Below are 14104 nucleotides of genomic sequence, written 5' to 3' on the forward strand. Positions count from 1 at the left end.
GATGACGTGTCCCCACCTTCATTTGTTTTGCTTTCTTTGTGATAAGACGGTTATTTTGTTTTCTTTGTGATAATCCGGTTGTCACCAGCATCGAGGTCAAAGGAGGGGAAAGCAAGGTAAAACAAGAGGCGGGAACACTTCCTCCTCTCCCCGCATCTTCCGTGCGCACTTCTTTGCGACAATCGAGCAGGCGAGGCTAAAGCGGAAATGTCACTTTTTTTTTTTTCTACTATTTCTATTGCGATACTGTGCATAGTTAGTGTGCATAGTGCACAGTATAGGAGTCCTATTGCCTGAAGAGACCAATGAGAGGTATTTGAACAAACCGCTTTCCGACCAACGTTAACACGTCTGCAAGTATAGATGGCTTGGGTGACGCGACATCATGCCTCTAGAGGACATTATCTTCAGCTTCCAAAACGCGACACCGCCGACAAGAAGTAAAGCCCTCAAACTTTGGTTTCGTTTTTTTTTCTTCGCCATATGTTGCTTGCTTTTTAAGGAAATTTATAAAACGTAATGGTATTTTGGCACTAAATACAACTTGGTCACATGAGGGCGAAATGATCCTAAGCACTATTTACACGCAATATACGGCACATATATATATATATATATATATATATATACATATATATGTATGTGTATATATGTATATATGTGTATATAAATATGTGTATACACATATATACACAAAATATGTGGCTATGTAGATGATGATGAAATACGCTATGCATACATTGACTGAGGGATGACGCAGTCACGGGGGACGCCAGCAATGGTCACTGTTGCACTGTTGCTGGCGTAACGAAGGAGAATCTGGCCATCTTTCCCCGCTTGTTACTGAAGTACAGAGTTACGCCACTACAAAAGGTCCCATGCCGTCACTGTAGCAACAATTACCATTCCTCTAACTATATAGCAACTCTACGTTGTCGGCATCTCAGACAGTTCTGGCCTTCTTTTGCGAACAGCAGGCCCTTTGCTGAGCATTTTCACTGCCACTAGGCGACGATTGGCGGCAATGCTTTCTGGCAGCTGTGCGGTCACCCACCTCGGCGTCATTCACCGCCACCTTTCCATCCTTGGAGCCCTCGAAGGAATACAACGATGTATGAGAACCACCCGGTGAAGAAGTCATGTCTTGATATCTGTCACCCGGAGATTTCTGTCACCCCGTAATTTCTCTGACCGCCGGCCCTGGCCAGCAAGTATCCTCAGAAAGGACTAAGGGAAGCTCATCAGCGTCCTGCTATCCAACAGCCAGCGCCAAACTGGTAGGCTCGCTGTGCTGTGTTTGTTCGCTGTTCAGAACACGCCGATGAGCTGCATCTAGTTCCTGCTGTACTGCCACGCCGGTTTCAGAAGATGACATTGTGTCGACAAGAGCAGGCACCTGTACTGCCGTACTTTCTTCCTGCGGAGCTGTTCCGCACAGTGCGGGGAAATTTGCAATTGCTCCAACAGGGCTGGCGAGGGCGGTATCGATACAGTTGTTGGAGGTATGGGCATGTTTCTCGTAGTGGGACGCTCACCCTCAGCGGCAGAGGAATATGACCTCCGCATGATGTAGTCAACAGTGGCATGACCATTACCACACCGAAGGGTCGGATACAGACCCTGGGTTTGGACGGGGGGGGGGCGATTTCTTTGTTGAAGCGCGTAGTGGGGGAGGGGAAAATGGGACATCCCATGTATAAACTGACGTTTCTTGGGGCGATCCCCCCCGTGGATCCGGCACTGAGACATGGTGCACGGCAGCCAAGTGTATGGTGTCCGAAGGCTGCTACTTTGAAGTCTATTGACTTCGAAAATATAAAAATTACAGGCACAGTGAACCCTCGCTTTATGAACCCTCGATTTACGAACAGGAAAGTCCATAAAAGCCAACAAAGCAAAACCGTAGAGCATCCTGTGCCCTACCGTCAAAGGGCAGAGCAGAACATGGTGGTTCACCTATTTAATGCACACCACTTTGTATTGAGGATAAGAGGACCTACTATTGTACGTGACGTAGATGGCGAAACGCTGCCCTCTGAACAAACATCGGCATCGAGCTTTGATTTCAGAGGAGCGGGACCCTTGGCTATTACTTGGTCCTCGTAAGAACGTTCCCCATCCCGCTGCCGCCTCACCGAACCTATATTAACGTGCTGCGTCCTATTAACCGCATTACTGCGAAACTGGGAATGCAGTTTCACATTTATGCAGATAACCATCTTTTACTGCTATACGGGGTAAGAGGGCACAGCGCACCACAGCCGCTTTAGGGATGTCACTTTGGAATGAATGCAGCAACGGTGGAGGAACCAGGAGAAACGCGTAGCTCATAATGCACGAAGGTATGTATTTAAATGCGATAAAATAATCAGTTCAAACATGTTCGTCTTCCCACCAATTCATCGTGCCGGTCGCTTATCTCATTTTGCCCTATACACTCTAAAAACAGAGCTTCACCGCAGAGCACGCTGTGCGCTAACCATTGCCACGAATGATAGGGTTATCGCTTCTGATTCGAGGAGAGAGGGGGATGTACGCCTTTTTGTGGTAATTTGGATATATGGCAATTGCCACAAAAAGGCGTACGCCTCCGTCTCTCCTCGAATCAAAAGCGATAACCCTATCATTCGCTGGAATGATTGGCGCACTACGTGCTATGCGGTGAAGTTCTACGCCTTCCTCTGGCAATTATCATGACTGCATATCACAAAACGGCGCACACCTCCCGTTTTTCCCAAGAGGTCTTGGAGTATAGTTGACTGCACCGGTACGGACGCCTGTTTATTTTTTTTTTCTTTATCGTCCCGCAGTAGTATTACGCTTCCGCGAAACCCAATCACTCTATAAAGAAAAAGCGAGTAAAAATGGGGGTAATTGCAGCTTCGAGTCCCCTAGATTGCCCATTTCACTCTAAAAACAGTTTTAGCGCATATAGCACGCTGTGCGCCACCCATTGGAACAAGGGCCGTACGCCTTTTTGTGGCAATTTTGGTATACGATAATTGCCTTAAAAAGGCGTACACCCCCTCTCTCTCTCTCTCTTCGAATCAGAAGTGTGCTATGCGGTGAAGTTCATTTTTTAGAGTGTTTAGTCCCCTATAGCCGCGAAATGTATTCCTCAGGTCTGCAAGTAGTCATTGAATGCTAGCCAATAGTACCCTGAATGCAACAGTCTAATATGATCTGAACAACAAAAATATGAAACACTGAAGCTTTCCTTTAATGGTTACAAGCCTTCATGCAGTGGACTGCATTTCGGACTGGCACCTGACGAAATGCAGTCCACTGCATGAAAGCTTGTAACCATTAAAGGAAAGCTTCAGTGTTTTATATTTTTGCTGTTACTTCTTCCAAGTGGACCTTGACCCAACCCTCTACATTCTTCAACTGATATGAACAACCTGAATTTGATGGCATAGGACCATACAACTGACAAAATGGGGTAGATGCAGGCTATAGCTCGTGGATGAACTCTATATGATGCAAAGGCTTCAGTCTGTGCACACAAAGCGACGACACAAAACACACGACTCAAGTCGACTTTTTGAGTCGTGTGTTGTGTGTGCCTCTGCGTGCCCAGACTCAGGCTTTTACATTATGAAAGACTATACACTCTAAAAACAGAACTTCACCGCATAGCACGCTCTGCGCCAACCATTGCCACGAATGGTTATCGCTTCTGATTCGAAGAGAGAGGACTACGCCTCTCTCTCTCTCTCTCTCTCGAATAAGAAGCGATAACCCTATCTTTCGTGGCAATGGTTGGGGCAGAGTGTGCTATGCGGTGAAGTTCAGTTTTTAGAGTGTACAAGTTAGCGAATGAAACAAGGGAAAGGGTGCAGGCTAACTGGTGTAGATCCATGAAGAATACCGAGAGACACGGACACAGAAGACGACACACGAAAGTTCTCAGACACAGCAATGCGTGTGTCGTCTTCTGTGTCCGTGTCCATCGGTATTCTTCATGCAAGTTCGCAATTTTCCACCCACGCAGAGCAAGATATAGGTCGCACTCCTTTCTTGCGAAATTGTGCCCTATGCATGTCGCGAGTATTAATATCACTCGACATGTCACGGTTGATGGTTTAATTCGAAGTACCTTCAGTCATGCTCAAGAATCGTGCGCGTAGGACTGTTACACTCAATCACCAAGCAGCTGCCATTGAAAGCGCTCCTATACGTTTCCTCGAAGAAACTCATCTGATTGACATTTTGTGAGACTTTCTGGTCCCTCGTTCGTGACACGTGTTCCCACTAGTTCGGGATGTTTGTCTCCCGGCCCCCAACTACTGGATTTTCTCCTTCTTCCTATTTATTTTTTTATTCATTTTTATTTATGTCGACTAACTGCGCGGCCAAGTGGTCTGGGGTAGCCGGTCTGACTTTGTCGCGACTTAAATCCCCTTTTTTTTTCTTTTTCTATCACATCACATCACGCACTCTAAAAACCTGCACTGTGGGCCCTGGCGAATTACATCAGGAATTTTTTAAATATCACTCATTGCTTTCACACATCGAGCGTCATGGAACAGCTGGTCGCTCCAGTGCGACCTACGTTTTCATTTTGTTTTTTCTACTTCTAATCTAATCTAATTTCCCCTAATCTAAAAACAGAACTTCACCGCATAGCACGCTCTGCGCCAATCGTTGCTACAAATGATACACTCTTAAAAATGAACTTCACCGCGTAGCACGCTCTTAGCCAACCACCATCTCGAATGATATCGTTATCAGCCCTGATTTGTTGAAAACGGGAGGCGTACGCCCTTTTTGTGACACTTATGCTGTTCATAATTGTCACAAAAAAGGCGTACGCCTCCCGTTTTCAACAAATCAGGGCAGATAACGGTATCATTGGAGATGATGGTTGGCTAGGAGCGTGCTACACGGTGAAGTTCATTTTTAAGAGTGTAGGGTTATCGCTTCCAATTCGAAGAGACAGCAAGGCCTACGCCTTTTTGTGTCAACTATCATATCATGCCCCACGCTCTCTTTCGAATCACCCTGTCACTACTTACATTACGGTCATTACATTCGAACTACCCTGTCATTCGTGGCAGTGGTGGGTGCACAGCGTGCTATGCGGTGAAGTTCTGTACGGCGAGCCCTTTCACCGTCACCACCACCACCATCTGTACTTAGAGTGTAGAACAGAGCGCGAAACGCAGTACTCACTGTGTGACCTTCATTTGGGTCCCATATCATTTACTCCCTAGAGTGACCAATTTTTGAAGCAGTGCATTTAGTACCCAAAGGGACCAAGAGCACTCCTTTTTTGAGAGTGCTCACCGCGCTCATAAAACAGCATTTTAAAACTCAACATCCTCCTTACACTCGTAAAAATGAGCTTCACCACATAGCACGCTCCCAGCAAAGCATCCATCATCCTGAGTGACATCGTTATTTCCCCTGATTTACTGAAAAGGGGCGACGAATGCTATGTTTGTGGCATTATACGGCTCATAGTTGCCACAAAAATCGTGTACGCCCCCCCCCCCCCCCCGTTTTCATCAAATCAAGGAAAAGAACGGCGCCATACGGGATGGTATGGTTGTCTAGGAGAGTGCTATGCGGTGAAGCTCTGTTTTTAGAGTGCAACAACCGTCATTCCGAATGACATCGTTCGCTCCCATGAAAACCGAAGGCGCACGCCTTTTTGTGACACCTACGTAACGATATTTGTCACAAACGGCGTGTGATCCGCGCATCCCAGGAACCATGAGTGATAACGGTATCATTCTGGGTTGGTCTTCACACATATGGTGACACACACACATACACAGAGTGAGGGAGAGGATATGTTGCTTAAATATAATGTAATGTATTTTATAAAAAGAAAAAAGAAATAGAAATGAAGTGAAAAAGAAATACGATCTAATGTAAAGAAAGCAATCGTATTATCTTGTGCGGATCAAAGCATTATGTTGTACGACACCGATTATTTAGTATTACGCATCTTTGTTACATATCCGAGAGCACTTACAAGAACGCTACGCTACACCGTTTAGAACAGAACTTCGTCACACGATATCGCTCGGAGGAAGCCGTCACTCAAAATGATAACGTTGCCTCTTCTGCCTTGTTGAAAACAGGAAGTGTACACCATTTAGGGACAATCAATGCAGACCTCTCCCACTTTCAACAACTGGTGAGACAGAGTGGCATCATTGGGTATGGTGTTTCGCCGTGAGCTCTAATGTGATGAAGTTCCATTTTAACAGCGTCTTGCGTTTGACAGCTTGCTGGGAAGCACTATACACGCTTAAAAATGAACTTCACCGCATAGCACGCTCCTAGCCGACCATCATATCACGAATGATATCGTTATCTGCCCTGATTTGTAGAGAACGGGAGGCGTACGCCTTTTTATGACACTTATGCTGCTCATAATTGTCACAAAAAAGGCGTACGCCTCCCGTTTCCAGCAAATCAGAGCAGATAACGACATCGTTCGAGATGATGGTTGGCTAGGAGAGTGCTATGCGGTGAATTCATTTTTAAGGCTGTACCTACAAAATCAATCGCGCCCAAAGCTGACCCATTTATTTATTATTATTTCTTATTTCTGGAATAGCAAGCCGACGTCCCGTTTGGCTGACCTTTCCCCGTTTTTTTTTTTTCCTTTTCGTCTAATAAATATACCCGCCCCCCCCCCCCCCCCCCAACAAAACGCGGACGGGAGCCATGGTACTAAGGTATGACATTCTCGAAATTGATGTTATACAACTTATGTATTAGATGATGTGGGCACAATGAAAACAGGACGGATACACCGTTCTTTTCCTTTCCTTTCTCTCTTTTCCTTTAAAGTAAATACAAAGTTTTCACACACACGCACGAAAAAAAAAAAAAAAAGAAGAGGCGAATGTTTAGCATTTCAATTTTCCTATTTAAAATTATAGCAGTTCGGAGCCTGTTCCGTATTGAAGTTCTCTTCTCTTCGCATCACTACCACCATTTTTTTAACAGTGTAGGCCGAGTTGACAACGGCCGACAAATCATACGGGACAACACTGGAAGCTACGAGGGTATATCGCCTTACACGCGGTCACGGTGCATGCGGTGCAACTTTCGTCAATATTACTTTCAGACGAAAAGAAGATTGAAAGCAAGGTTTTCGCGAAACTTTACCTAATGCAGCGTGAATTTCTATCTGCGTTTATGCGCAACCTTCGACGTGATTGTGTCAATTTCAACGGCCGCTGTTGAGCGCCCCGCGCCGGTACGATGTCATCGATCACGTAGCGAGCTATTACAAAGAACATGAACGTGATTTACCGTCTGCTCCCGACATGTTGATCCAGCGTAGAACAACACGTGCCACACAGCAGTCCGGTAAAGAAGTTCACCGGATTCGTTCATTGCAACGCGACAGCGGCAACCGGAACTTGAATTCCATGAAACACTGACGCCTCAACTTCGGCAGCGATGTGCCTCTCTTTCTTTTCAAAACCGGGGTGGCACGATATTTCACACTCAGGTGCAGAACTTCTGCCGTTGCACGTATGACGCGCAAGTCAAAGAACTCCAAGCCCTAACCCTAAGTGCACACGCCGGCTGGCAACCAAAACACAAGGTAGACAATCCCAGAACACATGGGAGGACCAAAGCGGTAGAGGGTCGTGGAGAGGAGACGGTTCGTTTCCGGTTCCGTCGTCTGCTCGCTGAGAATCTGACGTCACTTTGTCGCGCACCCTTCACGGACCGCGAGGAGTATTAAGCCCGTCGCTAATGATTCATTTCTTTCTCTCTCTCTTTTTTTTTAAGTTTGCGAAATACAAAGAAAGTGCATGAGTTAACAAAAATAATAATTGAGCTAAATTTGGTGCGGCGCCATTGTGGAGAAAAAGCAAAAAACACGAAGCAGACGACATCTTACGAAAAAGGGGTCTCCGGCCTTTTTGCGCCGTTGCTTTTGGCTTAATTATGTTCTGACCTTGCAGATCTCGAAATAGATGGCAAGGGCTGATTTTTAGCCGGTTACGAAGTGCATAAGTGTGCGGAGTGGGACGTTGGGGGGGGGGAGGAGCTTGGAGGGGGTGGGGGGTGCAGCCGAGCGCACAGCCGCGCCTTTCATTCATGGATTCCGAAAAATGTCTGAAACATTTCCTGCGACGTCGCCGTTTCGGCGAGCTGGTCACCGCTGATGACCATTCGCAGGACTGGACGTTTCTAACTGGGTTTTCCCCTTCACGTTATCCACAGATCTGAAGGTAAAGCGTTAACTTGCCTCTGCGTGAACCGCGAGAGAAAAAGCAAAAGAGCATATAGATGGAAACGTTTGTCGAACTCTCTAATGTATGGAGCACGCTGTTGAGCACCATCTGAACCGTCCTCAAGGGCATGTCCAAGTGGATAGAGCAATAGAGCATCCCTCATGAGTTACAGCACAAGTGCCACAAAGAGGATATTGAGGTCGTTGGTTCGAATCTCACTGCAATCACCGCTGCCTGCCGTTTTTATTGGGTTCCCCGCCTAGCTTTCCAGACGGAACTACGCTTAACCCAAGTCGACCCAAGACGCAAACTAACGCCCATGTCCTCCCATTCGTTCCTCTCCTTTATCTGTTCATGTGTGCACGCTGTTAATAGCCACAGTTGCTCCGGGATGACGTCTTTCTGTTCCGTTTTTTTTTTTTATGTGGAGGCGTACACCTTTTTGTGACACTTCTGCATTTATGATGATTGTCGCAAAAATGTGTATGACGCCTGACGCTTCTCACGAATCAGGAGCTGCAAAGGTGTTATTGCGTGCTATGGCTAGCCTTCATCACGTGACAGGCTGAAGCCCTCCGCCTCAGACGCTTTCAGACATGTGTCGGCTCAGTTCCCTCGAAGTCGGCCCAGGACGCACATTTCCCGAGGGCGTCAGTCGTGACGTTGCCCACCTCTGTGAGGCCGACAACGGCGAGGCCCCTTCACCATCACCACCATAACGAACTGTCCCAAAGAAAGATACCGTTATCATTCCTGATTTGTGGTGACCGTGGGGCGTACGCCTTTTTGTGACAATTACACCCCCACTATGCCCACTTCTACGCGGTCAACAACGGCGAGCTGATTAAGACATTGCCCCCCTTTCGTGACAATTAACGTAACAAAAAGGCGTAATAGGCAACGAATCAGGGAAGAGAACGATGAATAATGGTTGCCTAGGAGCGTGTTGTGCAGTGAAGCTCTTGACTTAAGAGTGTACCACAACCTATACGAAGGTCCCGAGGTACGGCTCAGCCGATATAAATAGCTATTTCCAAATGAGATACAAACACATACGAAATAAGAAAAGAGAACAGCGGCTCCTCCCTCCAAACATTCGCTGTTGCTCCCTTCTCGAGTTTCTCTCAGTCTTTTTTGTTTGTTTGTTTTGGTTGGTATTTGAATCCCGTTTTTTCTTTTTTTTTCTTTTTTTTTTTTGAGCCCCGATCCGCGCAATGCTGTTGACACACATAGTGACAACGGAATATGCGGTCCCATGTGCAGGCGGCGCGACGGCGCGACTCTAGACCGAGCGTGGTATGAAATTGCTTTGTCGTACATGCTAAAAACAGAACTTCACCGCATAGCACGCTGTGCGCCAACCATGGCCACGAACGATAGGGTTATCGCGTGTGATTAGAAGAGCGAGGGGCGAGTACGCCTTTTTGCGTTAATTATCTTATATCCAAATTGACACAAAAAGGCGTAGCGTCAAACGATACGAGGCCTAAAAGAAAACAACTAACGAGCGGATCAAGATCAGGGAAGAAAGTGGAAAGCAGGAGCCGCACTCCTTTTTGTGATACCATAAGAGTGTATCAAACGAAAGATCCAGTAAAAGTACCAAAAGTTCAGTAAAAAGAACCATCAAATCTGAATGACGTTGCGATATACGTGCCACATTTGGTACAAGAGATGCGTTCACTGTTACAGTTCATCAGTTTAAAGGGACTGTCCTGGAGCAGTCGACTGGTTATGGGAACAAGAGTTCTATAACACTGTAAAATGCCATTAAGGCAAATGCCATTAAAACTGTCCGTCTAGCACCGCACGAATGACATCACAACTTATAACTCACTAAGCACTTAATGTCATTCGTGCGGTGCCACACGGACAGTTTTACTGGCATTTGCCTTAATGGCATTTTCTGCTTACTGAGTTTGCCACAACTCATTCGCAGATGAAATGCCTATATACTCTCCCTCTCACTGTTAGCGCAGAGTAACAATTTTAGTTTGCATAAAACCACTTTCTACTGCACAACACAACGCGATTTGACAACTTTGAGCTTTCTTAAGGTGAGACTCCGCAACAAAATCACCAGAAAGATTGTGACATAGCAGTAACCCTTGGGGTGTCAGGAACACACATACGAAATATCGCCTTCCCAAAGTGTGCAGATTTTATTCGAACGAATTATTACGAAGTGAGCGCTCTGCCTCTGTGAAGCAAGAGGGCGCTGAAAGCTACACTGCTGACGTCATCCGGCATGGAAGAATCCGAGCTTCGTAGCAGACGACAATGACTGGGTGACGTCACAGTATCTTCCTCCGGGCGAACCGTTGTGCGCTTTGCATTTTCGTTTCAGTTTGGTATTGCACTTATCACAATTACTTCAAGATGTGGTTTGCAGCGTGCAATAAATTTTCGTATTTACACAAAAATGCTTTTTCGCTAATGATCCACGACTCAGTATACCTCCAATGCTTGCCCTTTCCTTATGACGAAATTGTTTATTCCATGGTGAAATCCAGTTCACCAGCGCCATGCATTAGAAAAGCACTGCTCATCTCTCTGGACGTTGTATAGGGCTTCGGTATACTCAGCGCTATAGTTTCACCAAATCACCGCGAGCAATGATATATAGACTGTCGCGGTGGAACGGTCCACTCATCATTATACAGATAAAGTGTCGTTGCTTTTTTTCCTTTACAAACAAACAAACAAGACCCGTGGCGGAGCGCGTTCGCCAGCAACGCAGAAATGAGACGGCGGCAGCAACTTCCACTATACGTGACATCCACGAGACGTTTCGTATAACAAGGCCAGAAAAATCGGAATGTGTCCATGTACTCATACAGAACGCACTCTTCATACGTGAGGTTTGGTCAGTAGTACACATACCTCGGCAAACCTAATTCCTTAGCATGCTCAGTCGTACTCACTCATGTTCAATGTGTGAGCATGACTGAGAAAACGGAGAACTGAGCAGGACGCGAGTGAACAAACAAGGAGCTGAGCAGGAGTGAGCAGGGGTGCCGAACTCTGGTAGTATAAAATGCTCCTTCTTATTCTCTTTTTTTTTTTTTCAATGTTTCAATGTTTCTAATAAAAAGTGTAATAAAAACGGTCTCTCATGAAGGAGTATCCATCCTCAAACAGAACTTCACCACATTACAGTGCAAACTATCCTTCCGAATAAGATCGTTCCTTTTCCTGATTTGCTCAAAATGAGTGACACCTGCGTTTTTCGACACTTCTGCATTTTGCATTGATTGCCGAGAAAATCTGTATATCTCCTGTCTTAACTAAGTCAGGAGACAGACCAAGGCCATTGTGAACGAGGAATTGGCTCCTGGCGATGTTCTGTGGTGAAGTTCTGTTTCAACAGACCTGTCTGAACCGATGAAAGAAGCAAACAAGTTAAGAAACAGCACAGAATATGGCCTTACCTCTGACGCATGTTTCAGCGCATCCGTTTGTGTGTACAATCACCTCTGAACCTGCAAAAGACAAGATAGGATTGCTTCAACGTTCCATAAGCCATGACGAGAATGTCTGAAACAAATTCAGGCTTCTCTGAGGACGTAGAATATTATTAATGCTTCGCCCGAAAAGCTATTACACCTTTTAAGAGGTAATAGTTGTCGTATATGTTGTGCCTATAAAAGGTTGCAAAGTTCTATACCTGCTACCTCACTCTCAAAACACCACTTCACCGCATAGCACGCTGTCCACCAACCACTGCCACGAATGATTGGGTTACCGCTTCTGATTCTGTGAGCGATGGAGGCCTACGCGTTTTGTAGCGATTTGGATATATGATAATTGCTTTTACCACCCTTTTACACCCTTTATCGGACGCTATATGTTGACCTAGGTGGTAACTATAGAAGTTACCATCTTTTCACACCCTTTTTTCTTAGAGTGTACAGCGACCCTCGCGTATGATGTCCGAAATGTTGCCGATGACCCGGTACGCTGTTCTACCGCAATGATTTCGTTGCAATAGACACCACTTAGCCCGAATTTTAGTGAAGAAAGAGATACTCTTTTTCGTCAGCGTAATAGAACTTCTGTGGGCCAACGTGTGTATCAGTACAGCTTCCTGCAGCCATTCTTATGTGCACGCCTCCAAACATAACTCACATAATCATTCCCTTCGATGCTCTTAGAAGATGAAGAACAATCTGCGTAACACTCATCAATGGAATCCGCACTTTATCCGAAAGGGTTCAGAAGGAATAACTCTGTTTTCGACGTCATGGGGTCTCATAAAAAAGAACGTGCATTCGTATGTACCCCAAAATATCACGCTGCAACAGCGCAATGCACAATAACGGGAGTCCTGTGACTACACATCATCATCAGCATCATCGCCCCGTCCTTTCACGGTGAGCTATGACGTCCATCAAATTTCCACCACATTTCAGCGCACAGCGGCTGTGTATATTGCCAACCCGCGCGCGACAAAGAATTTTGCGCGCAACAAATCCGCTCCCGCCAGCTAGAATTAAGGCGCGATTTTTCGTAATAGAAGCAATTAAGCAAATGCACACCATCCACAGACGACGTTTCCTTACGCCAAGAAGACTTCCCACGCAGACGACGGACGGCACATTCACCTAGTCGCAGAAGCGTCGCCTGGTCAGCACCGGTGTTCATTCATGGCATAGCGTCACGCTGTTTTCCCTGGCACAAAGAGCGCGTCCAGCGCGGCCACAACAAACTATGGCGACTCGTGACGTCATATTGGTCACGTGCCTGCGATTCCCAGCGTCCTTCCTTTCCATATCCCGTGGGCCAGACAGGAGTGTCCGACGGACTCCCTCCCCCGACAGAGCGAAATACAAAGAAAAGGGCAACCACCCCCGCATCTATGCCACAGCTGCCCAGACAGTGCGAACTGTATTCGGGAACAACCGTTGCATCTTTTCGTTCGCGTCGGTGTCACTTTCGGTGCAGGTTTTCCTCTGCTTCGAGGAATTCGCGTAGTGGGATATATAGCGTAGCAAAATAAGGCATTTGTATTTCCCTGTACTCACACGCGAACTGACCCTATATACCAATAGGCATTGGTATGGGGTTACTGTGAAATCGTCAACCCTCTTCTCCCCCCCCCCCCTTTTTTTTTTGCTTTGGCTATAGTCGTGACGATGCCCACTTGAGTGCGGCAAGCTACTCCCCCCCCCCCTTTCCCCGTTTCTAAGAGTGTACGGAAGTGAAGGCCGTGCTGTGGGAAGAGGTAACGGTGGATTGTTATGGTAAACCACTGTGGAACCTGCACTCTTAAAACAAAGCTTCACCACATAGCACGCTGAAGGCCAACCATTGTACAGGGCGATACCTCTGTCACTCTTGATTTGTGAAAAGCGCGGGGCATACGCCTTTTTGTGACAATTAACATTTCTGTATAGGTGTCACGAAAAGACGTACATCTCCCGTTTTCAACAAATCAAGGGAGAGTCATGCCATTCGGGATGATGGTTGGCTAGGAACGTGCTATGTGGTGAAGTTCATTTTTAAGGGACCCCCCCCCCCCCCGATTAAAAAATAATAATAAAACCAGAAAACGCAAGACCCTAGACTATATGTGCGCCAGTGCCAGTAATACGAGGGTTGCCTCTCACCAGGGGTCGCCACGACCGATTTCATCCAAGCTTTGATTACGAATGAAAATAAAATTTAGTGTGACATATGACGTGTATATACGGTGTTGCGAGGTATTTATAGGGAATTAGCTCTTAAATGACACCAAACGCGTAAGCTGCTTACTTGTTGCTCTGTACGGTACATTTAAATATATCACTTTCGATTAACGTGTTTAATCCTTGCTCTTGATTTGTTTGGGTGTACGTCTTCACTAGGCTATGGTTTTTACGGTTCATACCTGTGTTTATCTGCTGACT

The 14104-nt window shown here is 46.2% G+C and overlaps 1 protein-coding gene across 3 annotated transcripts in view; it reads right to left on the reverse strand.

Annotated features, from left to right (window-relative positions):
• The window catches only part of LOC135400341 (protein lin-28 homolog), a 139361-nt gene that overhangs the window by 77451 nt on the left and 47806 nt on the right, over positions 1-14104 (reverse strand). For 2 of the 3 annotated variants that reach the window (XM_064632175.1, XM_064632174.1), the window contains exon 2: positions 11648-11698. In XM_064632175.1, the coding sequence (XP_064488245.1) occupies positions 11648-11698 (51 nt within the window). Of the gene's footprint in view, positions 1-7278; positions 7517-11647; positions 11699-14104 lie in introns of those variants that run through there. The other variant, XM_064632176.1, reaches the window with a different exon arrangement.

The sequence above is a fragment of the Ornithodoros turicata genome, chromosome 7 (genome assembly GCF_037126465.1).
Source record: "Ornithodoros turicata isolate Travis chromosome 7, ASM3712646v1, whole genome shotgun sequence".
In the NCBI taxonomy this organism is placed as follows: domain Eukaryota; kingdom Metazoa; phylum Arthropoda; class Arachnida; order Ixodida; family Argasidae; genus Ornithodoros; species Ornithodoros turicata.